At 43.1% G+C, this 26,545-nt stretch overlaps 2 protein-coding genes across 4 annotated transcripts in view; both read right to left on the minus strand.

Moving 5' to 3' along the window:
• Nucleotides 1–18,502, minus strand: part of LOC142578072 (uncharacterized) — a 34,497-nt gene extending 15,995 nt beyond the window's left edge. For all 3 annotated transcript variants that reach the window (XM_075687493.1, XM_075687491.1, XM_075687490.1), the window contains exons 1-4: nucleotides 18,366–18,502; nucleotides 10,355–10,494; nucleotides 7,910–7,986; nucleotides 2,276–2,353 (exon numbers count right to left, since the gene is read on the minus strand). In XM_075687493.1, the coding sequence (XP_075543608.1) occupies nucleotides 2,276–2,353; nucleotides 7,910–7,986; nucleotides 10,355–10,494; nucleotides 18,366–18,443 (373 nt within the window). In that variant the 5' untranslated portion in view covers nucleotides 18,444–18,502. The remainder of the gene's footprint in view (nucleotides 1–2,275; nucleotides 2,354–7,909; nucleotides 7,987–10,354; nucleotides 10,495–18,365) is intronic.
• Nucleotides 18,503–19,371: 869 nt separating this feature from the next.
• Nucleotides 19,372–26,545, minus strand: part of LOC142578073 (uncharacterized) — a 38,297-nt gene continuing 31,123 nt past the window's right edge. The window contains exon 3 of the transcript XR_012827154.1: nucleotides 19,372–19,449. The gene's annotated coding sequence lies outside the window, so the exon portion shown is untranslated. The remainder of the gene's footprint in view (nucleotides 19,450–26,545) is intronic.

The following is a 26,545-nucleotide window of genomic DNA, read 5'->3' on the forward strand; positions in this document are numbered from 1 at the left end:
ATAACGTTCTAGCGCTAAACGTTGCCAGGTTCAGATTCCAATGGGGGCCTGTGTGGAAAGCATGCGCAAATACTGTCTGAAATAACTAAAATTGTACCCTATATATACAAGGTGTCAAAACTAGCACGCGTGGAGCCTTAAATAATCTCGAATGAATTCATGCGAATAAGAATGTGTATTACAGTAGAGTCAAGAAACTCAGACTATTTCTTTATTTCCCCACAGGGAAGAAGTGAATAACTAATATAATTTAGAAATATTTTATTTGTTATTGCAGTTATCGAAATGTCAATTAGAATGTTTTCAGAATTGATAAAGATGTCAAAATTATGTGTTTCCGTCAACCTACAAATCGCATGTATAACTTCTTTTAGCAATGGTAAAGATCTCGCCAATTTTAACAAAACACCATGTGACTACACACCCACGCGTACGGAATAATGGCGCCATCAAACAGCCTCATTGGGAAAGCAAGCTGTTCATCTCCACCGTCGTGATTAAGGGCAACGAATTTCCTAGCTGTTGGCACGCAATAATCAGCGGGAGGTGTGGGCGGCTCGCGTGAAAACACGTGTGTTAGTGTTACCGCTCGGCCCAATAAATAATCAATGGCTTGCTTCCTCACTCAGACTGGTTGATGGCGATGCTATCCTAGCACATGCGGACGCATAGTGACGTGTTGCCCTTCCTGTTTCGCAGGATTTCTCTCTTCGCCAGGAATCATCACCATCAGCCCATTTTTATCTACACTGCCGAAAGAAGGCCTCTCGCAATGATCTCCAATTACCCTTATCTCGCGCTAGCTGGTTTCCTATTATGCCCGCAAATTTTCTAATTTTATCATCTATTCTGAATCTCCACCTTTCTCGACTGCGCGTCCCTTCTTTGCACTTTTGCCACTCTTATAGACAACCGATCATCCCATCTACCTTTTCCATGGCGTGCCCAGCTCCCCTTAAATTCTCCCAATGTTAATCAGAATTTCCATACCACCAATCGCTTTCTAATTCACACCGTTATCTTCCTGTCACTTAGGGTCACGCCGAACGCATTTCGTTCCACGGATTGTTGCGCGGTCTTTCACTCATTCTAAAGCTTCTCTGTTAGCATCCAAGATAATGCCTTATACCTCAATTTCTGTGAAATGGAATGATTGTACTTTTTTAAGGATCGCGGTAAACTGCCCGCCATTAGTTGGTAAGGCCAGTAATATGCGCTCCCAAAGTACTTTTATTCCAAAATAAATTTGTATCGCATGATCACGATCACCTATTGATAAGTGACCTGATAAACGCACCCTTGAGCTTATTCTATAGAGGTTCTCTGCCGATGACAAACTTTTGTTCTCTTCCCACCCTATGGAAAATTAGCTATGTCTTGTCATATTATTTCTCAATCTTACTATAATACTTTCTCGGTGAAAATCCTCAATCTTCTTGTAACTCATCCCCCACTTTGCTGAACAAGACAATGTCATCTGTAAACCATAGATTTGGAGAGATATTCCCTGTTGATCTTTACTCATAACCGCTGCCAACTTCAATACTTCGAAGCATATAATGAATATATCACTAAATAGAGTGGGTGTCCTTGCCTCTAGGCTTTTTTAACATTTGTTTTTTCTGCTTCTATTGCGATAAATATAGTAGTTGTAAGTCTTCATAGATATTTGCGAATATGATCACGTAGGCTTCCCATAAATCTTGATAATGCAATTCCTCTGGGACTGCTGTTGCCAGTTATATGAACGCGCAATGTTTGGTTCGCTGGAAAAGTTTACATAACGTGTCTTTTACGCTTCTATACAGCACCATAATTGAAATCTGGGCAATTAGAGCAGTAATTACACCGTTGACTAAATACTTTTATAACTAGTTGCATGCCAATTATACAATAAGCGGCAGTTTCTTAACTGTACTCCAAACACTATTTACTCTATTTTATTAGCATAGCTTTATTCGTATTCCATTAAAGCTTCGTGCATTGATTGCTGGGACACCCTGTGCAATATAAGATAAACCCATAATATTTTTCACACAAGTAGGGGTCCACATTTCAGATTTTCCTTTCACGTGTAGTATTACGAACCTGGTGTTGCCAACGACAGAATCAACAGTAAAACTTTATATGACATATGTGATATATATGAAAGGGACGCTGACAGAATGACTACACTTTCAGCCAAACCTGATGCCACAACATAGAATCAATGGAGCCATTCTCATGATATGTTGCGAACAATTTCAATCGTTTTTCTTCAATAAAGCGTACTCACCACTGTAGTCAAGTGTAAGAACACCACACGTCTCGTTTTTGTTGGCAAACTCTAGCGTGTAATTGAGCCCCGGTTGACCTATGTAGAAATAGATTATGCATAACTTACAACCAACATTGCAAATGAGCAACTGCAGCTGCACAGAAATCAATGAACATAGCACATTTAAGAATATCAGACATGAGAAATTAGCGTATCACGCTGTCGCGGGCCAGAAACAAACGTGGTTTCCAATAAAAATCACAGCTTATCGGGGAAATTTATTTCAGAACTTGTTTCTTAAACATTATTTGTAAAATTACATGCTATACATATATACCCATATCTTAGACAATCGGAAGATCAGCTTCAGCAGCCGTGAACAGGTTTATCATTGCATGCCATGTTTACAATATCGGAGTCTAGAGAAAGTGCCTAGGTTTTGTAGCATTTTCTGCGCAAAAGAATTATTAAGAAAACTAAGGTGTTGAATGAAATATCTCAGAGGTTTTACTTTCTTGTGTAACCTCGGCACATCACGTACTGAACCTAACAAATAAATTTCAAACTGTTGCTCTCTTCGATACCCAGTGACATAAACAAAAGTAACATTCAAGTAGAAATAAGCCTGTCTGCTAGCTTGTGCATTTGTTTGGCCCTTACTGTGCAATTCCGCTGAACGGTGGGCAAGCTAGCTGCTAAGATAAGGTTAGTTCAGGGGTCAGTGTGGCTCCAATATTATTTTGTTCACACCGTAACGCGTCTCTGTGCACGTATTCACTACGCATAATGCAATACGTCATTGCTTATGCCAATAGGCAAAGTTAGAATGATGGAGCTATAGAGGCACCTTTGGCCAGTGCGGGGGCGTAGTTTTACACAGATTTTCCGCATTACTGGCTAGGAATAGATATTTTCGCCTTCTGAAGGCTTTCAAATTCTCTTTTTGCGTTTTGCTTTGAGAATTACCACACGGCATTGCTTATTTACGAATACATGGCTAGAAATACGGGCTATGAGGCGCGCAAGACAGGTGGCGACCTCTGTGGATGGTCGCTGCAATTATGGCGTCAGAATAGGTAGCCGTTTGGATGATAACTTGTTTGTTCTTACTCAGTGTATTGAAATATCAAAGGCAGAAAGCAGACCGACGTATGTGGCCTTTTCAGACATTGCAGGAGCCTACGACAACGTAGACCGCAACATTTTGTGGGATATTCTGGAAGGGGAAGGCTTAGGTGACGATTGTTTACAGCTTTTGAGAGAGGTTTACCTAGAAAATACCGTTTGCGTTGAATGGGAAGGGATGGGGATCGAGGAGAAAGTTCATATCAACAACAGACTGAGGCAGGGGTGCCCTTTATCCCCGCTGCTGTTTATGATGTACATGGTGAGGATGGAGAGAGTGCTAGAAGGAAGTAATATCGGGTTTAATCTCTCATACAAACAGGCGGGTACAGTAGTGGAGCAGCAACTCCCAGGTTTATTTTATACGGACGACATTGCGTTACTAGCTAACAAGAAAAGTGATTTGCAATGTCCGGCTAATATCTGTGGAGAGGAAGGCAACAACTTAGGTTTGGAATTTAGTGTCAGAAAATCAGGTGTTATGGTATTCAATTTAAACAGTGAACAGACAGTGGAGATACAGGGCCAATAAATACCTCGGCTAACTGAAAATAATACCTTGCTATATGGATAAACGAAGGCAATAGATATATGGAAACACAGGAAAAAACCATAACAGTAAAGGGGAAGAGAAATGCAGCTATAATGAAGCACAGAGCGCTATGGGGATACAATAGGTACGAGGTCCTCCGAGGTTTGTGGAAAGGTGTAACGGTTGCAGGACTTACTTTGGAAATGCGGTTGTTTGCTTGAAATCAGGGGTACAGTCAGGACTCGACGGGAACCAAAGGTCAGTCGGTCGCCTCGCATAGGGCGCTCAAGGGAAGACTACAAATGAAGCTGTGCAGGGTGATATGGGCTGGACTAGTGTTGAAGTGAGGGAAGCTCGCAGTAAAATTGAGTATGAATAACGGCCGTGGAATATGGAAGAAAGTAAAAGGGCTGGGAAAGTGTTCAGGTATCTGTACAGGAAAAAACATTGATTCACAGTGGAGGAAAAGAACTAGGAAGTTTACCAGCAAGTATGCGCCCTGTAGTGTGGGCAAGCCAGCTACAAAGAAGGTCCAGCGGAAAGTCAGAGAGGTTAAAATAATCTCGTAGGTGGCGGCAATGGAAAAGAAACCTGCCATGAGTAACAGCTTAAGAAGAAAAAACGAAATCAAGAAAGTATCCATTTATGATAGCTCAAAGGGAAGCTCATTACTTTTCGAAGCGTGATCGGGATCCCTTAGAACACGCACCTAAAAGCGAGATATAAGAAGGAAGAAGAAGCATGCGCTTGGTGCGGTAAACCTGGGGAAACGACGGAGCATGTTTTATTAGAATGTGAAGACATCTACCCAGCGGTCAATTTAGGCACCACTGACCTCCTTGAAGCCCTTGGGTTCAGCGGGGGCAGTGGTAAAGCAAACATGTCCGCAGTAGGCATTAGTAAGAGGCGATTGGAGGATTGGTGGAAGAAAAGTAGGGAAACGACAAAAGACGGAGACGCACAAAAGCACAGCTCGCAATAGGGGATCAGGAAATTTGCCTGTGCTAGTTCATAGTGTTTTTACTTCTTTTTTTCATTGTTTAACCTAGGTAGGACTTTAGGCAGTATAATGGCAAGAACTTGGTGGTGCAACCCACCGCCCCGTTTCAAAGGGGACGCTCATAACATCCGTTCATTCATCCGCTTGCTTGATGCTGCTTAACTCAATGTGAATATTAGTTTAACAATTCAATCTATCTTTTCCAAGAAAAGTAATTGTAAATCAAAATTTGCGTCGCATATGCGACTGACTTTTTTTTTAATTATCTTTTGAAAAGCTCATCTCTGTGGTTTTACAGCTCTGCATTTATCGGCAGTTTGATTACACTGTCACAGATTATAAGCAACAAACAGACCGGGAGCCTAGAATTTTTTAACACGTAAGTGAAATATCACAAATATATGCTTAACTAGGTTGTTTACGTATATCGATCAAATACTGAGTGGCTACTGCGCTTCTTTGAGAGATTCAATTTTTTTACCTCTGCCTTATACGCGACTTCGCTGCGAAACATGACCAATTTTTTACCATCCTCTTTACTGGGATGTCTGTTAGTCTCCTAAAATCATAGCAAAAGCTCGCATTTAATGTCACAAACATCCAATGTAAACCTTAGTTCAGTTAGTTGCCTGTTTATCAAAACATAACTGTAAGTTTGTCTTCTTCTACGCGCCTCGCTGTGATTAATGTACAAAACATTCGCGCTATGTCAATTGTCCCGTCAAGCCTTCAAGATTTGATTCCAGTAATTGTTTGGAGATGCATTCGAGAGGAGCAGACGAAGGCGAATTGGCAGTTTTTTCTAGACAAACTGGGTAAGTAAGAACAACGAAATTCTTGCAGTGAGCTATAAGAGCTTTACTATGCTACCTTTATGCAAAATTTGAGCAATATAAGAGCTGCGGTAAGCCCAAAATTTTTGTTCTACCATTGAATAAACGATTCAATGAACGTTCAATAAACGATTATGTAAGCTTCAGTGCAGTAGGTATGTACGTTGCGGTTAGACCAGTTAGCATGATAAAATAACACTAAAAGCTATCAGCAGCCTACGTAGGCTACAAGAGAGCACCTGAGATAATGAATCATAAAGCGGGTGGCGCAGGATCCCAAAGGCGGTTAGGGAGGGGGCTGTCGAGGCCAGACCGTGCCGTAGGGTGACCGCATAGAAGACCGGCTGTCTTCAATTCTCACTTTATCGCAGCAATATATTGTGTATGCTGCACCGCAATACACAATTGTACTGAGGTTAAACTACTATTATATGCTATTACGCGTTGCATAAAATCCTCGTATGGCGATGTTGTTGTTGTTGTTACGCCATTTGCAGTAACACAGCATGTTCGCCCGCCACCTTTGTTCTTGTGCGGCATGATTAGACTAATAAAATGCTCATAAAATACTTGTAAAATGCTTTTAACAATATCCACTAGCAGCTCGTAACCGCCAACCACAACATTAGTAATAAGTTCAATAAAAATCAAAGCCCCTTTTTTGAAGAGAATTGGTTGAACGCGAAGCGTTCCCTCATTGCAAAGTGAAAGTCAAAGTCCAAGGCCAACGACCGCGTAACGAACCCAAGATATTGTGAGCGACTCGACGCTACGACTATGTGATTCGATTGCTTGCTTGTGATCGTATAATTTGAACGTTGAAGTTGAATGAAGGCACATTTCGTTCAGTTACGTAAAATTTATTTTAAATCACGCAGCCGTTGATTGCACGCACAGACTTATACTTTCATGGACGAGTCTACAATAGCACCGTATTGCGATCGTTGTGGTAGATGGTCACAGGCTCTCCCATCGTAGCGTGACGCAGCCTACTTGTAAACGTGAGATCCATGCTGGAATAGTGTTGCGTCGTGAGTCTCTGTAGCGTCTTAAGTTTCAGCTAGTAGCGATCTAGCAAGAAACACTGAAACCATTTGCCGTGCTCTTTCGTCACATCGATGTTAATGTCACCGCACACGAGAATCGGCGTACTATGTGGTTTTAATGTCTTCACCTTTTCTACCAGGAACGTATCCGTGTCACAACGAGACGTGTTCAGTCTGAAGTACACGTTGGCAGACATAAGAACAGTGAGCATCTCGACTGTACAAGCGTCTCCCACATGGGTTCTGTATGCCATTGCCAATACACGTGATCGGCCTTACGGGCACGCCGCGCTCGTCGCTTACGTTAGCGTACGACAGCCTCTTTTGCCGTGCGCTGCACCCGCGGCCTACCCATGGTTACGGCCGCAAATGCACTGCGTGACGCACGTAATGCAATGCAGATATATGCGGTTCGTCTGGGTAGTGTGGCGTTCAAACATCTTTCTTTAAGAAAGGGGCTTTGATTTCCTTTCTTTTTTTCAAGATCCCAAGACGAGCACGTGTTCACGCGCACTCACTGACTCCAATAAGCAGGAAAGATCAGTTAATTGAGGCAGGGGCGGTGTCATGCCTAGCAGAACGCAACTTCCGCTGCCCGTAAACTTTGTGCGCTATCCTTGCTGAGCTCGTCGCTTCGCACCATTATCAGGCCCCGACCGGCCGGCCAGTCGACGCTGGCGTGGTACTACGAATGTAAAGTGTAGTGTTCTTCGCAGATGTGCAAGTTGGCTTTCCTGAAGTGCACTTTCGGCGCCCCCCGAAGAATCACTGATACCAGAGCAAGCTTCGTTTTAAATGAAACAAAAAAAAAAAAACTTCGCACGACTCTTTCACATTCACATCGACGCCAGATGTCCCGCAAACCACCTCATTAAGCGCGGGCACGTGGGGAAAGAACGGTGGTGCCCGATTGTAAAAAAAAAAGTTCCATTGAGTTATATAAAGTGTTACTTCATTTTGTGTCTAGAGTGAGAGTTGATACGGATGACTGTGACTCAGTGTTAAATTGTGTGATTGCTGTGCAGAACTATTTGATTTTTCAAACACATTTATTCCAGACGAATCCGAGTGCATAGGCGAATGCATACGCGTCTAATAGGCAGACACCATTCTCACCTTGCTCACTGCTGACCGTCATCCACGGATATGTTTCGTTTTTTCCTCCTAGTTTAGCAAAGCGAGTGGTGTTGTGTCTGAAACCAGAGTGAAAAAAAAAGTGACACGATGTACACGAACAACTCGCGTGCAAGTAAAGGTTGTTAGTAATGCAGCTTTTGTATTCAAATTGCACCATTCTTGCAAGGGTGGCGCGATCTATTAATTAGTACATGAGTAATGAGTAATTGCAGTACATGCTACTGCAATTACAGCATTTGCTTCGACGGCGTCTTCCCACTAAGGAAGCAATAGGCTCGGATCTGGCGGGTGGAAACTTGAGCTTGCGTACGACCCCGCTAAACGCGAGGTCGTGCGTGTGATCCCGCCAGTCACGGCCGCAATTTTCTTATGGGGTCCAACGAAAAACGCTCGCGTACCGTGCTTTTGGTGAAAGTTAAAACCCAGGTGGTAAAAATTTATCTGGAGCCCTCAAAACGTTGTTCTCCATAACCCAGTGCGCAATTTCAGAGGGTAAATGAACCCCTTCTTTAATCTCGTGATCTCTTGACGTGCTATAACGACCTTTGGCCCGATACTGTTTCCAGTGTGGTAATGAAAGGTGCCTTGAGTAACTTCGTGCAGTCCGGGTCTTTTCCTATGTATAATAGTTCGATGAAGTTCACCGAAACGTAGTTAGAACACTTGAGAACCCGCATGGGCATTTCGTCACTCAATCACAGTCTGCACTGAAGTGTTCTTTAGAGTGAAATTGAGTATTTCCAGTGTATGTTAATTGCAAGTTTCTCCGTATGTAGTTTTAAAACAACAAATTAATGCCACGCCCTCAGTTGCGAAAGCTGTACTGTCTATTCTATGACGCTGGAACGAGATGTTTACCAACGTCCGCCGATTATGCGAGGTTACATTCCCGCTGTACCATTATACCCGTAACTCGTCTCTATTTAAGGCGGTAGCCTGCATGATGTTTGATATATATAACGTAAGCGCGGACGCTGATACCAGTCATCTGATGCCTGCCTTCAGGTCGGACTGATCTAGCTGCATTTTCTCGCTTTCTTTTTCTGTTTTCACAAAAGTGCTTTTCTGTTCTTCACAAATTTATTCCGCCGACTGGTGAGATTGCGCCAATCCATTTCTTTCTATGACTCGCAGAATGGCTCGAAGGAAACAAATCCCACTGTTTTTAACCTGACAGATCGGTGTGAGACCATCTGAACTAAATGTTTGGCTGCCATTCATTACTGAGAAAGAGAGGGTACCTACAATTCCACAGCTACGCAGGAACCCACTTCTCGTTCCCGTGGATCGTTGTTGCACTTCTTCAGGATCTGAACGTGCAGTTCGCGGCATTATAAGGACTAATAACGCAGATTATAAAAGTGTTCGATGAAACAACTACGCGTCTATTTGAAATTAAACACGATGTATAAGCTTTTTACACTCTTGTTGAATAATGAGAAGGAGGAATAATGCTTCCGTTGGTTCTAAGAATTACGAACTTCTTGAATAATTGAATCTCTTACGGCTAGCCCGTGACACCACTCAAATAAATCCGCATTTTTTTCATTTTGCCGCCAGTTTGCCGCTTTTGGAGGTATATCCCTATTGTAATAAGATTATTTATTATAAGGCACTAGGCACTGTCTAGTCGCACTGGCAGTAGGCGAACGTTGATCGCGCGCACAGCCGAACCAAGAGCGCCTTCTTCGTCTTCCTCTTCACCACACTTTCAATAAACTAGCCTTCGGAGTTTGAAGAGGTGCTGTCCGAGCTATCAACCTGCCTATTTTTTGCCTTCGACTTCTCCGCGCTGAAGGAACTTATATGATGGATGTCACGTGATAGTTCTGGTACATGGGCTGCTCTTTCTGTAGCTGTATAGCTTCTAAGACACAGTTCACATCTTCCATCACGGACTGCTGGTCACTTTTGCGGCCATGCATTAGACCAAGAACAGTACAAGTACGTAGATTTGCTTTACTGCTCTACTCTACTCAAATCCAGAGCTCTACCGAATAGCCTTGCAACACATCGTGTTAACAAGTTCTGCTGGCTTCAGGTTGACGTCGGCATTAATGCTCTCACCAAAAAAATATCACTCACGTGTTAAGCTCGACTATTGGCTAAGATCCATTAAAATTTTCGAAGAAAAGAACAAACAAACTCAAGCAAATAGAACACTTAGCTCATTCATGGATGCCGTTTGTGGCTTTTTATTTCCTTCTGTGAACGTTTACTTTTGACGGTTCTCGTATGGGATTTTACGCCCATACACTGGTAGCCATATCACATGTTTTATTCAATTAGGTATTTTTTTTAGTCCTTGCGGCCGGTATTACTACTTCCTCTTTATTTGGAGAAATACGTTTCGCGAAATATCTTTTTTTTATTTATGAAGGAACACAAAAGCTTCATCCTAAACGTAAAAGAAAGACTACTTACTGTGTTTCAGCCTCTTTGTAATGTTGTTTGAACTTGTAATCAGTCTCGTTCAAAAACACCTTTGAAACGTATACACACGTATGGTTGTCATGCTGGTAGCTTCGCTGCTTCAACCAAATATTTTGGGTAGTGTTCAAGGCCTGTGCAAAGCATCAAATAATAACGTACGCTTTTAGTACCCGGTGTATGATAACCAGACTTCAGATATGCATGAACTTCTTCGCTATTTAGGATTCCTTGCCGTCGCAGTTGTAATACGCGTGTGAACTAAGCGTGTCCGTTTCTATGAGAGTGGTCTCCCTAAAAAAGAAACAGTTCGTAATTTTCTACCCCTCATCACATCACTCTGACCTTCTTTTCTCTTCTTCCACATTGTAGAATAAGAAGCACATAAACAAGAATTAGAGAGTAAGCGGGGGGTAGCTCATATGCAAGGTCCATGTTCGGAGCAATAAGTTTAGCTGGACAGATTATGCAGCGATTAGATACAAGATAACTACTGTTTTATGACAGCAACAGACTGGGTGCTAAGGAAAAAAATGCAAGCAAACCATGGGGCCCAATGCAGCGTGTTGGCCGGAATCTCCAAATGATAAGTGAAGCTTGCAACTGTGCACGAACAATCAACGAATAAGTACCCAATAATGCTCACGCTATAAAAGGTCCCTTCCTCTATGACAACCGAATTTTACACCACAATGTCCGCATTCAGCGTGACATTGTGACGGTTAGCACATCCATTAAATTTAAGGCACCCTGTTTGTATACACATTTTGTAGGAACAGGAAACCAACATCACAAAAGAGAAATCACGCGCAACCTCCAGGCGAACGTCGCGTTCTTCATTACTGTAGAAAAGTCACACGTAAGCATATGTTCATAAGCACATTCACTCACATGCATCAAAATTTGCAGCTCTTAAATGTCACTACTAAATGTTAGTTCAGTAGGTTATACTCAGCATTACTATTAGAGGTGATGCCGCATTATCGAACGGACAAATCATCCTTTATTGCTACATGTTCTTACCAAGATATCGGGCTCCATATAGAAGAACATCGCTTAGTAAAGCACGTTATCGAACAAACTATGCTGAACAGAAGCTAGCTCTGTGAGAAACATATTACATCACTGCCTCATTAACTTACGCCTAATAATTCAGGCCAAGTATAAGTAAAGCTTCAAAAAAAGATTTCGGAACAACTACTACTTGCTGAAAAATAAAGCTCATTTAGCTTAGTGCAGGAACAGAACAACCCTTCAGTGTCTGTGATTTGTTTTCAACTATAAACAATATGTTCATTTGTTTTGCTGTTGCACATGTATGTATATAACATTTAAAACGTTTTGTCCGTTCCGTCATACTGCTCCACCAGTAAGAGTGGCTCTGCCCAATCAGGCAATTGAAGCCTTTAGACAAGTCCCCTAAAGCATTTTTCTTCTAAATGTACATTCAACACAGGAATAAACAAAAGATAGAAAGGTGTGAGCCTAAAGAGCTGGCACTTCATTTAGATGGTACTTAAGCGCATAAAGGGCATTAGATATATAGGAGATAGCACTTCAGCACAACTTCAGCACTTTTTATGCGAGAGGCTCTCTAAACACTGCAGTATTGGGCGACAATTGCTCGATTACTTAGCATGCATGGCAGCAGAATTTTTCTCATTTTTCCTGGGGGAGGAGGGTGGCTTGACAAGATATATATATATATATATATATATATATATATATATATATATTGTGAGACGAGGTTTAGGCAGCCAGTCTCTTCTTTATTCTCCCGAGTGAGAGCCCCACCACCAGAGTCCAAAACGGTGATGATGAGTATGTACAGGTGAGAATATGAAGCGTATGAATAATGCTCACACTAATTTCCCCGCACGCGCAAGCGGCCAGCCAGGCCGCGACTTAGCCAGGAGGGGAACGCCGAAGGAATCGTTTTAGGCGCGAAACGTGAACGATCTCCGAACCACGACAACGATGGTCGGAAGAAACGTCTAGGGAGTAACGCGATAGTTCACGGGGGATGTTTGTTCGTTAATAATATAGGGTCCAAGAAAGCGGGATTCAAACTTCTCGCACAAACCGGGTGTACGAATGGGCGTCCAAAGGAGCACTTCCTCTCCAGGACGAAAGGAGACGTCGCCACGAGAGATGTCGTAACGTTGCTTGCGATCTAGCTGACTGACTTCTGTGTTGAAGCGAGCACGTTGATGGCATTCCTCAAGTCTCGAGACGAACTGTTCGGGTATACTGGCCGAGGTGTTAGTTGGGGCATTGAAGAAAGCGGCGTCGATGGTGAATGTCGGGGAACGGCCGTAAACTAGGTAGAAAGGTGAGTATCCCGTAGTTCGTTGGATAGCGGTGTTGTGAGCAAAAGTCACGAGAGGTAAAAGTTTGTCCCAGTTGTCGTGGTTTGGCCCGATATACATGGATATCATATCTATTAGTGTGCGATGAAATCGCTCGGTTAAGCCATTTGTTTGTGGGTGATATGCGGATGTTGTCTTATGAACTGTGCCACAAGCTCCGAGTACTTCTGCTAGCATTGTTGACATGAAAGTCTTGGCGCGGTCGCTTAACTGTACACGAGGTGCACCATGGCGCAGCACAATGGCATCTAGAAAGAAGGTGGCGACGTCGGAGGCCGAACTAAAGCGTAGAGGAGCGGTCTCTGCGTAACGTGTGAGCTGGTCAACAGCTGTGACGACCCATCGATGACCCGCTGGCGTTATGGGCAGAGAGCCGACTAGGTCTATCCCAACGATGGCAAACGGTGTCTCGGGACATGGAATGGGCTGTAAAAGCCCAGCAGGAGGCGAAGTCGGACGTTTCCGCCGTTGACACTGAACGCAAGAAGCGACGTACTTGGCCACAAAGGTAGACATGCCTGGCCAAAAGAAAAGGCTCCTAACGCGGTGGTATGTTTTGTGGAATCCCAAATGGCCAGCAGATGGGTCGTCGTGCAAGGCTTCAACGACTTGTGTGCGCATCGAACGTGGAAGAATAGATACCCAGCGGTGTCCGTCGGAGTTGTATACGTAGCGGTACAGCACATCGTTGTCAAGCTTATATAGTCGCAGCTGTCGATGTAATCTGGCATTTGGTGCAGATGTAGTTCCGCACAGGCGTTGGATGATGCTGTAGCAGTAGGGGTCAGAACGTTGACACGAGGCGAGGTGAGTGACGCGATTGGAAGATAACGTGTCAGTAACCGATAGAGGTAATAACGGTAATAACGGGAGTGACGACTTAGTCTCATCATCAAGTGGCGAGCAATGCGGAGGTGTACTCGAAGCTAATAGTGGCAGCGGGCAGCGAGAGAGAGCGTCGGCATCTTGATGCTTTTTCCCAGACTTGTAGACAACGTCAAAATCGTACTCTTGTAAGCGTACCACCCAGCGACCAAGTCGTCCGGACAAATTTTTGATTGACGACAACCAGCATCAGGCGTGGTGGTCGGTTATGACCGTGAAATGGCGTCCGTAAAGATATGGTCGAAATTTTTGGATTGCCCAAACTACTGCGAGACATTCCTGTTCTGTGATCGAGTAATTCTTTTCGGCAGGTGTTAGTGCGCGACTGGCATAGGCAACAACTCTCTCTCGTGAGGTGGTAGCACGCTGTAAAAGTACAGCACCGATCTCATGGCCACTAGCGTCGGTGTGCATATATATATATATATATATATATATATATATATATATATATGCCACCTTTATTAACAATTGCACTTGAAACCTCGTGTTACCTAGAAGAATTGTTCACTGAAGTGACGGCCGTATATGAGTAGTAACAAGAGTTCATAGTAGGCGACAGTTTTTATTTAACAGCCTCAGTCCCCTCGTACTACAAAGAGACTGGCGTCTCTCGGGTGAGCCGCACGACAAGCGGAGGAAGTCAAACACGTTAAGAAGCTAGATGCGTTTTGTGCATATTAGGTCACACAAATACACATCGATGAAAAAGAGCCATATAATGCCTTCTGAAAGTTTAATTACAAGCAGATACACTGGAGAAATGTTTTCCTCGCGAAAGGTAACTTGACAAGATAAGACAAAACATATGTAAAGATTTCACATTATATAACAAAAAGAGAGGAAAGGACGCATAGAAAGGCCATATGTAAACATTTGAGAACACTACTTATGACTAGAATAATCAGCTTAACACAGCGTAACTTCATAACGGAATTTTTTAATTTCTTGTCTTCTAGCTGATTGTTTTTTTCCTTCATGCTCGGTGGCAGTAGAAAGGATTGTCGGGTAATAAATTATGAGGCGCACAAAGAAACAACCATATTAAAAATAAATCAAAAATGGTAGGCGACCTTAATCTTTGATTTCAGTAGCTCTTAGTGGCACTCGCACCTCGGCGTTGGTTTTCTTTAGGTTAAGCGAGCGAACGTCCTTGCCCTGCAGCGATGTGGGGCCGAGGAGCGAGCGAGGGCGAGCAGGAAGCGTAGCGCACGCCACCTGGCAGGGTGTAGCACCAAGCGAGCGGCGCACGAAGAGCATCTTAAGCGCCCTCTCTGATGGTGACGTCAGAGCATGTAACGAGGGCCCGCGCTGCTGTTGCGACCAACCGAGGGAGCGGACAAGTGCGCGCCCGGATTGCGGAAGCCAAAGAGAGGAGGGAGTGACGTCACATACGTTCTGCTGAGCAGATGTTCAGTCTATGCCTGGCAACTATTGCTATTATTGCTACACTATGCTATTAAAAGGCCGGTTAAGTATCATGCCACCTTCTTGTGTGTGGCGTCATTGGTGACGTCATTAATTGCGCTTTCCTCTTCCAGGTTTACAGGAATATCGCCGAAGTCGTGCTCACTCGACGGGTCTTGAAACTATACGATTCTGCGTTTTCGTGTGCGGTAATATGTGATTTCTGATTAATTCTATATATTACACACACTTCAGTAACTCTGCTTGCATCTAATCTTACTCTGATATCATATCTTTGATATAACTCCTGAATTTTGTACTGTACTGTTTGATTTCTATTTCTTCCTGATAGATATTTTATTTCGTCGCCGGTCGTGACAGGAGGTGAACCGAAAGTGTTGCGGGAGAAACAAGTGTTTCAATCGATGCCCGTGCAACTAATAAATAATAAGGCACGGTCTTATCTCAACAGCGCAATAGGACCCGGGAATAAGTGTCTCTTATGTACCCCGTCTTCCTCCCTTTCTATAACTTTTTGAGTAGTTTTCTAAGCCAGGTGGTTTGCTTGAAGCTTGTCTCACTTTCCTGAGGCTTTCCTCACTGCCTCCTCGCCTCGTATTAGCACCTTATAACTTTTGGCAACTGAATACTCATGTGTGCCTTACTGTGTAAAGAGCACTCTCACTAAATCTGGCGCCCTGGTAACGAACACATCAGAGGTATGCGGTATCTCCCAGCTTCTTTCTTTTATCCAGAATATTCACCACGCAACGTTCACGAAGGCCTACCCCTGCATTAAAGCGAGGGCTAACAATTTTCCTAATCAGTCCGTCATGTCGAATCGGAGAGTTAAGCCAGAGTTCTCGCCGAGTTTGGCTGTCTCAGTTTGGACCTTGGCCGTCCGTGCGATCGTGGATTACTACATACGCGGGTGGCGCGCTTTATTTTGAAGGTTATCTGAGCTGATGTGTCACTAAATATGAGCCAATGTGTACATTCATATACATATCTATCTATCTATCTATCTATCTATCTATCTATCTATCTATCTATCTATCTATCTATCTATCTATCTATCTATCTATCTATCTATCTATCTATCTATCTATCTATCTATCTATCTATCTATCTATCTATCTATCTATCTATCTATCTATCTGGACAGACCAAAACGATGCACAGGTATTATGAGCAGTAATCGTCCACTCCGAACACTTATGAGCTGATACAAACTATCCTCTAACAAACCAAGCATGCTTCGCATTACGAAGACTGAAACTGGATTTGAGTACGCTTATTCTTTTGTCGCTTTATGGTGAGGGTGAAACTAACGAGAAGAAGCTGATCTAACGACCATCAGGGCGTAACATTAAAAGGCAGGCGTGTGACTACAGCAGCCCGAATTTCCAGCTTTTTATTGCGCTGGCAGTGCATTTGGTAAGATCCGAAGTTTGTGCGCTTGTAACTAAGGGACAGACACAGCAAGGCCAGTTTAAAGCTGTTAGAGCGACATTATCAAGAGAGCAAATATTTCGGCTACATTCGTATATGGCCATCCCAAAATAGAAATAATTGCGACAAAACCCATGTCACGATGACTGTTGACGGTGGCGCGTTAGCATTGAAACACTGTAGCGCCTCAAGGTATTGCCACTATCGAAATGAGTTAGTTATGAATCCAGTACTCCAGCTGCAATCCTCCTTCGGGCTTATCTAAGAACACTCGGCGCATCTAGCGACGTTGGCGCGATGCCTGCTCGTGACTTATGAAATGCATGGCGTGCCAATACATGCGGACGCTGAGAAATGCGCCATGTGGCATCTGGGCTCCTCTCTCGCGCTTTTCTGGACACGCTGCGCCATTACTCATTGATATTGTTTGCGTCTCTGTATTTGCTCCCAACTATGTATATATATTTTTTTTCTGGCTCAAACAAACAAACAAAAAAGCTAGGATTGCAACTGTACGTGTATGTGTCAAAGTTTGTGCACCCACTCCAGTAATAACCCTCATGGGGTTGACAGTATGTTGAAATAAATAAATAAATAATTATCTAGTGACGCGGCCCAGGAGTTCGCGCGTTTCCTCCGTGGCAAGAAATGTGGCGCGCCGGTGCCTGCAAATGACGAGAATTGTTCCCTCGCTTGTCGCACATTCAGTTTGCACATACATAAGTTGGGGAAACGTTCGTCGAAGAGCGGCTAATGCCCAATGTAGTCATGTGCAGCTCGCTGAAGGTTTGACGTGAAAGGCGTTCATTGAAAAGGGACACACAACCAGGGCATTTTCGCCACAGTGCTTCGGGTTACTGTCCTTGGGGAACCCTTGTGACATGGGTTCGAATACGCTCATCCCCGAAGAAAGTTAAGGGAACTTCTTCTTCATTGTAGAGCGGCACATGCCGAGTGAGACATACCTAATTACCCAAGTTCGCGTCAAAGACGTTCATCGAAGATTGTCACACACCTGTTGGCACTTACCGAATGACCCCAGTAGGCATCAAAGAGGTTCACAGAAGAACAGCCTAAACCTAGTGTGACACATGCAGGGCTGCAAGTTGGCGGCAATGAATGTCTACAAGTTGCGGTACCTACCCAGTCCCCGCACTACAGTGACCCATGTCGGCATTAAACAGCTTTGTGGAAGTGTGGCACGTATATACACACTGTCACGTACAGAGTGATCGAATTGCTGGGTTCTAACCCTGCAAATTGCCTGATGCGCGGCCCATTCGACTATTGGATAACCTCCCTGTCTTTGCGTCAACTTCTCCTCCTCCTCCATTCGGCCATGAACTACCCGGTTACCCAGGTAGGCGGGAAAAAGGTTAGATAAGAACTTACTTAGATATCTACATAGGTAACCCCGGGAAATTGCGTGAAGTGCGCTAATAGAGACAACATGATTTATGCGAGTTGGTTCATATTGAGTATACCTTGAAGCAACGTGAAGAAGACGAGGACAGTAATAAAAAATCGGAGTCATCCTGTTGTCTTTGTTTTCGATTCCAATCCTCGTGTTCGCGGTGCTTCAAGTTATATCCTGGTAATGCGAACGCATTATTATCTGAAATCAGGTTTACGCATCACCAAAGTAAGGCTATTCTTGAGTGGGCTAAATTACAGAATGTCACTGGTTTGCTCGCGCTGTTTGCCAGGTTCATTACAACATGTCCTACAAAAAAAGTAACAAAGAGGACGCACACACAACGTAGAGGACAGCAAGCACTAAGCTTCGTAGCAGAAATATTATTTTCTTCGCAGTTGATGCAACTATTATATTGAGAAGGCGAAAATTAACCTGATTACCATAATTCAGAGTAGCGTAAAAATGCTTAGCTTACCGTGTAAAGGTCATCGAAGCTAACTGCATTAGCAACGGTGAAAAGTGCAAGAAGCACAGCAAAGTTAACGTGCTGCATAGTTCTTGCTTAAACGGGACCCGTGCGCCGGTTGATGGGCTGATAACAAAATACTGGAAGCAAGCCTCTTATATACAGTAGAATGGCGAACGTCAGAGAATAATTTACTTTGTTAGTTTGAAATATTTGTCAGTACGACGTAGCGACGACCTTTAACAACGATATGGCGACACAGTGCTTTCAAAAGGTCACACGATGCCCACACGAAAGGCAAAGACTGTCAGAAGTATATTTAAGATATATTTTCGCCCATGATGCCTAATACGGAACAAAGCACATGCGCGAAAATGGCCATGCGTCAGACAACGTAGAGAAAAAGGCGACTTGAGTGCGCTAGAATTTTTTTTATTGATCCGCAGAACTCTCATATGACATGGAACGTCAACAAGTGTTTAAACAGTGGTGAAAATCGCTTTGCCACCTTTCTCGAGAAAAAAATTAGAACCGGCAGCAGAGGGCGAGGTGGTGTGTGCACGTTTTCTGCTATAATCTGTACCCAAAAATTTAATCAAGCAGAAGACAAAATAAAACAGAAATGCTGAGTGGACACTTTGCATGATTTAATTTCATTGGTAGCCTTTATTCAGTGTCTCTTTCTTTATTTGAACACATAAATACATACAAACGTCAGTCGAATTACCTTATTACGAAAGAATTGTGTGTCCACGAAGCCACCATTTACAAAACAAAAAAACCGGAAAGGATCCATTTGCTTATTTAGTAACGGAGCACAGAGAGGAACTGTTCGCATTGCTGCTTGCGTAATGAGGTAAATTTACCGGACAATTTAATACCAGCTATTCTTACGCATGTCCGTTTTGAAATGCAGCAATCACAGTTACGACCAACCCCTCAACTTTACATTAAAAACATGTGCCGTTTAGTTTTATTGAAGAAGTTTATTTTATAGTTTGTTGTATGATGGATTTAAAATGTTGGATTTTCTTGCTAGTGATGTCTGCCTATGTAGATCTGCAGTGACGTGATTCAAATAGGTGTTGTGGCTCTGAAAAAAAGAACATGTCGTAAGCCATTTCCTTCTCGCAAGGCAGATCACCAGCAAACCTACCTAGCACACGACAAAGAGGTGACGTAGAATTTTGAACAAAGGTACAAACACACTCGTTGTCCAGATCGCTGGTCATCGTGACAATCGGTCTTGTCTTGTCTTGTGTCCCAGACAGTGGCGCATACGTACTATAGGGTATTGGCCAAGAAGCAGGCGGTTTTTCGCATGCTTAGACGTAAAGCCAAACTACATTTAAATAGTGGAGCGTGGGACTAGAACTGTAATTTAGACGTGCGGTGAAGATATTGTTAAGAATATTGACAAAATAATTTAACGTAAACTAATGAAATAATAGAAAATAATTATAATTTTAGAAATTAAGCAAGGAACTCTTTTTGTCCCTCTAACAAAATTGTAAACTGCACACACATTCTTTTTTCACCTCTGTTATTAAATGCGTCCGCACGTAAGACAACGAATGGCTCATACACCCTTAAGCAACTGTTCGTACCATCGCAAATTATAAAAAAACATTACTCTTCATTACGACGACAGAAGGGAAAAGAAATTCTATGCTGGAATGATTCGCGGCAGCGGAGCCAGCTGTAGAAGAAGGCGAGGACAACGACGAACGCGCGAGCATTGCCACAAGCACGTTCGCGCGCTTGAGCCGGGGAGCGCCAAAGAGCTAGTTCGCTGGTTGTTCGCGGTTGACGGAAATGCCCTAGCATTGTAGAGCTTCGCTGTAAAGAGTGTTACCCGCCGTGAGTGCTCAATGGCTATGGTGATGGGCTGCTGAACACGAGGTCGCGGAATTGCATGCTGGCCACGGCGGCCGCATTTCGATTGGGACTAAAGGCGAAGACGCCCGTGTTACTTAGATTTAGGTGCAAATTAAAGAACCTCAGGTGGTCCAAATTTTCGGACTCCACCACTACGACATTCCTCATAATCAGAAAGTGGTTTTAGCACTTAAAGTCCCGTAGTTATTTCCTTAAAGTGTTCAAAGAAAGGGACAGAATGTATTAAGTTAAAACATATAAAAAAATCATTGGCCATTGAGAGGTAACTTCTTTGAGCTCTCAGTTCCATGATCTGAGCCTGTTTGACCAGATTACTCACTCAATACGCCTCCTGCCTCCAAGGATCGAAGTGCAAAATACGGTAGTTTGGAGCAGACCATCTGCAGTTGCGCCATATGTATATATAAGTGCATAAATAAAACAGTAGCCAGGAATTGTAATTATTTCATCTGCCTCTCTCTCTCTCTCTATCTCAATTTCTTGTGCAAGTATTGTCTGCCGCTTCCAGTAGACCAGCTCATGAACTGGAACTGCGATATCTGCCACAGGACACTTTTAAAGATTTTTTAAAGTGTTCGCTGAAACACTCTGTATGCGTTCGTAGTGGGCACGCCACACTTTAAACACACACACTTTTCTTCGTTTTGATAACCCTAATGATTACGTATTAAAAATTGGCAATTCCGCACGAAGGGTCGAAACATTAAACGCGATAGCAAAAGATTGGCGCAGCATAAAACCGACAGGAAGCTGTAGGCATTAGCGCCTCGTCAAATATTAGATAACGGCAGCTTGACGCGCTCATTACGATCAGACAAGCGCATGCAAATAGGAGCTGGACCGAAATGCTGGATTGTGTAAAGGGCGCGTGCGTACGGCCAGCAACACGACATTTACGGCAGCAACAGAACGCGGAACGTTGCACAGGCTCAGCCAACTATGCGATTAGGCCTAGAGTGAGCGTTGCGTCCTCTTTGCTTCTCCATTTTTTGCATCCAAATGCACGGCATACCTCTAAAGAGCCTCAATCCCCTCGTTAAGGTGCATTGCATGCGTCGTGGATAGAGAACGCGCGACAATGCCAATGCCACCGTGCTAAGACTTTCCCTGTAGTTCATTCTGCGGCCATACCAGCATGTAATGGAAATAGCGCACTGAGCGGTGTTTTCCTAGCACAGAATTCTGTGAGGCCAGAAGCATGCACGATATGAAGTTCGTTTCTCCCCTGTGGCACAAGCTGTCCGTGCCACCTGAAGCGATGAGCCCCAGCTGTCGGTGATATCCGTGAAGACTTATCGGAGAAAAGCGCACAAGTTGCGCTTGAACTCGTATTGAGCTTACCCAAGAATTAAATGTAATAGTGACAGAATGGGCTGCTCAGATTCAACAAAGGATAACAGGCCAATTTCAAGACAGTGATCTGAACGAATCCGCTCACGACAATTCGGTTGTTTGCTATGTACGAACACCGGACAAAGCGCTTGCGACACAGCTTACAACGTGGCAGGTGGGACCGAAAAACAGGCATATGGCGTGGGTGTGTGTGTTGAACCGGCAGCCCGCATCTGGAACAAACAACTGGCCAGGTTGAAACCCATTCATCAATCTTCATCGGGGAAATAATTATGCACTAAAGAAAGGAAAAGACAACCGTTGAGACAATATTTGTTTTGTCAGTATTGATGTAAAGGAAATGTCACTTTTTGAACAATTAACCGACAATGCGGACCGGAAGATGGCGTCACTGTTAAGTACCGCACGCATTTTGCCGCGGATGTTGCGGTTCGGCGCCCACCTTCGGCAAGTTAGGTTGTCTTTTCGTCCAATTTCACATTTATTTTACTGAAAATCTCCAAATTTCAATAAAGCTCACCAATTAGTTGCGTTTTGCTTTCTCCAGCTATATTGCATTTACGTTCGCGTGGTTCGAGTAAGAAAAATGGAACGCTTCCGATCCCCTTCTTCTCACTTATACGCGTTTTACAACAATGAACTCCCTTTCGAAGTGAGTTCATTCACTAATCGAAGCAGAGAGAAAAATAAATGTCAGGCACAGACCGACGGCCTAAAATTAATTTGTACTAGTACTCAATGAATAAAAATGAGGTGCCGCAAAAGAACGTTGCGTTCTTCAGTGAACATTTTCGCTCTTTAGTTCGGTGGCCTGGGGCCTGTATAGTTAGGCCTTGTGCAGCATACAAGCTCCAAATCCCACAATAAAAAAGAAAAAAAGAAAGAAAGAAAGAAAGCTGGTGCAGCCAATGCATGTTTGAAAGCATCAACATTTTTGGGGGGAACAGAAATGACGTTGAAAATGTTTAGGTACACGACTTCATTACTTGGATTTTTTGTATGTGCCTGTTGTCTCAATGTCTACATTTCTTTCTTTACGGTATTGTTACAAATTATTTTGACGGCTTATGTTTATGAGCATCTTAGTCAGTCGTACAGTCATAATCTCTGAATTCTTAAAAAAGGTTGTTTATATGATGAAGTTATTGTGATATGTGTTATAAACCGAGCCTCTACTATTGAACAAGGGAGCGACAAAAACGATATGATCAACGTATGCGTATAAGAGTCGTTTGATCAAAGAGCGTCTGAAATGAGGCTCCGGCTTACTTCGGCAAATAAAACTGTATTTTACCGCATCTGCCTCATTGCTTGATAATTCTGAAATCATCACTTTTACACACGCAAAGGTCCTGATGGTAAGGCATTTTTAAAGGTAGCCGGACACAGAGCCCTACTGTCCACCGATTCCTTCTAAGTTTCAATATACCTAGAAATACCTATGTCCATTCCGAACAATATTTAGCGTGCACATGCCCTTGAGAACTCAGCTTTACTTCAACGTGCAATCTCCCACAAAACACATATCTTCATCATCATGATCATCATCAGAATCATCATCATCAGCAGGAGCAGCAGTAGCTTCTTCTTCTCCTTCTTCATTATCATCGTTATCATCATCATCATCATCATCATCAGCCCGGTTACGCCCACTGTAGGGCAAAGGCCTCTCCCATACCTCTCCAAAAATCCCAGTCATGTGCGAATTGTGGCCATGTCGTCCCTGTGAGCTTCTTAATCTCATCCGCACATCCAAACTTTATGCCGCCCCCATCTACACTTCCCTTCCCTTGGAATCCAGGCCGTAATCCTTAATGACCATCGGTTATCTTCCCTGCTCATTACATGTCCTGTCCATGCCCATTTTTTTTCTTGATTTCAACTAAGATGTCATTAACTGGCGTTTGTTCCCTCACACAATCAGCTCTTTTCTTATCCCATTACGTCACACGCATCATTCTTCTTTCCATAGCTCCTTGCGTCGTCCTCAATTTAAGTAGAACCCTTTTCGGAAGCCTCCAGGTTTCTACCCCGTAGGTGAGTACTGGTAACACACAGCTATTATACACTTTTCTCTTGAGGGATAATGGCAACCTGCTGTTCACGATCTTAGAATGCCTGCCAAACACACCCCAGCCCATTCTTATTCATCTCATTATTTCAGTCTCATAGTCCGGATCCGCGGTCACTACCGGCCCTAAGTAGATGTATTCCTTTACCACTTCCGGGGCCTCACTACCTATAGTAAATTGCTGTTCTCTTCTGACACTGTTAAACATCACTTTAGTTTTCTACAAATTAATTTTTAGACCCCCTCTTCCGCTTTGCCTCTCCAGGTCAGTGAGCATGCATTACAATTGGTCCCCTGAGTTACTAAGCAAGGCAATATCAGCGAATCGCAAGTTACTAAGGTATTCTCCAGAAACTTTTATCCCCAATTCTTTCCAATCCAGGTCTCTGAATACTGCCTGTAAACACGCTGTGAATAGCATTGGAGAGATCGTATCTTCTTGCCTGACGCCTTTCTTTAATGAGATTTTGCTGCTTTCTTTATGGAGAACTACGGTGGCTGTGGAGCCACTATAGATATCTTTTAGTATTTTTACATACGGCTCGTCTACACCCTGATTCCGTAATGCCTCCATGACTGTTGACGTTCCGACTGAATGAAACGGTTTCTCGTAATCTATCAAAGCTATATATAGGGGTTGGTTACATTCCGCACACCTGATTCACCTATCACACTATCAATCACCTGATTGATAGTGTGAATAATCTCTATTGTTGAATAGCCTTTACGGAATCCTGCCTGGTCCTTTGCTTGACAGCAGCCTAAAGTGTTCCTGATTCTATTTGCGATTACCTTAGTAAATAGTTTGTAGGCAACTGGCAGTAAGCTGATCGGTCTATAATTTTTCAAGTTTTTGGCGTCCCCTTTTTTATGGATTAGGATTATGTTAGCATTCTTCCAAGGTTCCGGTACACTCGAGGTCATGAGGCATTGCGTATACAGGGTGATTAATTTCTCTAGAACAATCTGCCCACCATCCTTCAACAAATCTGCTGTTACCTGATCCTCCCCAGCTGCGTTTCCTCTTTGCATAGCTCCCAATGCCTTCTTTACTTCTTCCGGCGTTACCTGTAGGATTTCGAATTCCTCTAGGCTATTCTCTCTTCCATTATCGTCGTGGGTGCCACTGGTACTGTATAAATCTCTATAGAACTCCTCAGCCACTTGAACTATCTCATCCATATTAGTTATGATATTGCCGGCTTTGTCTCTTAACTCATAAATCTGATTCTTGCGAATTCGTAGTTTCTTCTTCACTGCTTTTAGGCTTTCTCCGTTCCTGAGCGCATGTTCAATTCTATCCGTATTATACTTCTTTATGTCAGCTGTCTTCCGCTTGTTGATTAAGCTCGAAATTCTGCCAGTCCTATTCTAGCTGCAGGGTAAGAGGCTTTCATAGATTGGTGTTTCTTGATCAGATCTTTCATTTGTGAAAGCTTGCTTGTATTCTGTCTAACGGAGCTACCACCGACTTCTATTGCACACTCTTTAATGATGCCCACAAGATTGTCATTCATTGCTTGAACACTAAGGTCATCTTCCTGAGTTGAAGCCGAATACCTCTTCTGTAGCTTGAACTGGAGTTCCTCTATTTTCCCTCTTACCGCAAACTCATTGATCGGCTTCTTATTTACCCGTTTCTTCCATTCCCTTCTCAGGACTAGGCTAATTCGAGTTCTTACCATCCTATGGTCACTGCAGCGCACCTTGCTGAGAACACATACAGTCATGTAAAAATGTGACCATTATCGGATATGCACATCCTCTCAGATCATATTGTTCTAGGCGTTATCAATGTGATTGATGATAAGACCTAACATCAAGTCAACACGTACTCTCCAAAAAAGGTCTTACCAGATGTTAGCTTGATAAGGCATAGACAAATATTGAATATATGTAAGGTTAGGGATCACTTGAATAAGGCAGCACAGGGGAAACGTACGGGAGAGCACAGGTGAACACCACTCTAAGAGATTCTATTTTCACTCCATAGGTTTTCTTTCCTTACCTTAGCCTTCCTGCTTTATTTTGTTAAGTACGTTTTTCTCTAACATTGATCGACAAGATTTACTATGATTGCCTGCCCTCAGCGCCTAGGATAAGGACACATACACTGCCCATGATTCGATCACAAGGCTGAAACCCGTATCTCTTTTTTTCTGTTTTTCTCGCCACGTTCTTGCAGGCCATTTCTTATTGTCCGTTTTTTTTTCGGCAGAGTATATAATGTGGTAAAATATACCCTGCTTAACACTATGTTAAAAATAAATAGTTATCTATTTCTCTTTCTAACTTAGCATACCGTAATGTGTCTTACGAAAAAATCTGGTGCACACATGATATACAGGGTGTCTTTGTACCTGCAAGAAATTTTTAAAGATTGCCTATGTAAGTAAGTACAATTCTAACCCTTGATCTAATTTACTCAACGAGGCGGCCATTACATGTATGAGAAATCTAATTGTTGAATTGAATAATTAGCGCAATCACTCTCCTAATCAGGCGGCAAAGCTTGAATTTCGCCATACATTTTGTTTCCTCACTTTAGCCCTCCTGTTTTACTTTGTTAAGAGTGTTTTTCCCTACCATTGACCACCAAGATTTATTAAGATTGTCTGCCCTCATGGCCTAAGACAAAGACACGTACTTTGCTAATGATTCGATAAGAAGATTTGAATCCGTTTCTCGTTTCTTCTTCTTTCCTATTCTAATCGCCATGTTCCTGTAGGACCTTTCTTTTGTCTGTCTTTCTTTTCAGCAGAGTATATATTGTTGGGAAATATAACCTGCTTAACGGTACATTAGTAATCAACAGTTTTCTGTATGTCTTTGTAACTTAGTATACGGTAAAGTGTCTAGCGAAATA

This window comes from Dermacentor variabilis, chromosome 4, assembly GCF_050947875.1.
Source record: "Dermacentor variabilis isolate Ectoservices chromosome 4, ASM5094787v1, whole genome shotgun sequence".
In the NCBI taxonomy this organism is placed as follows: domain Eukaryota; kingdom Metazoa; phylum Arthropoda; class Arachnida; order Ixodida; family Ixodidae; genus Dermacentor; species Dermacentor variabilis.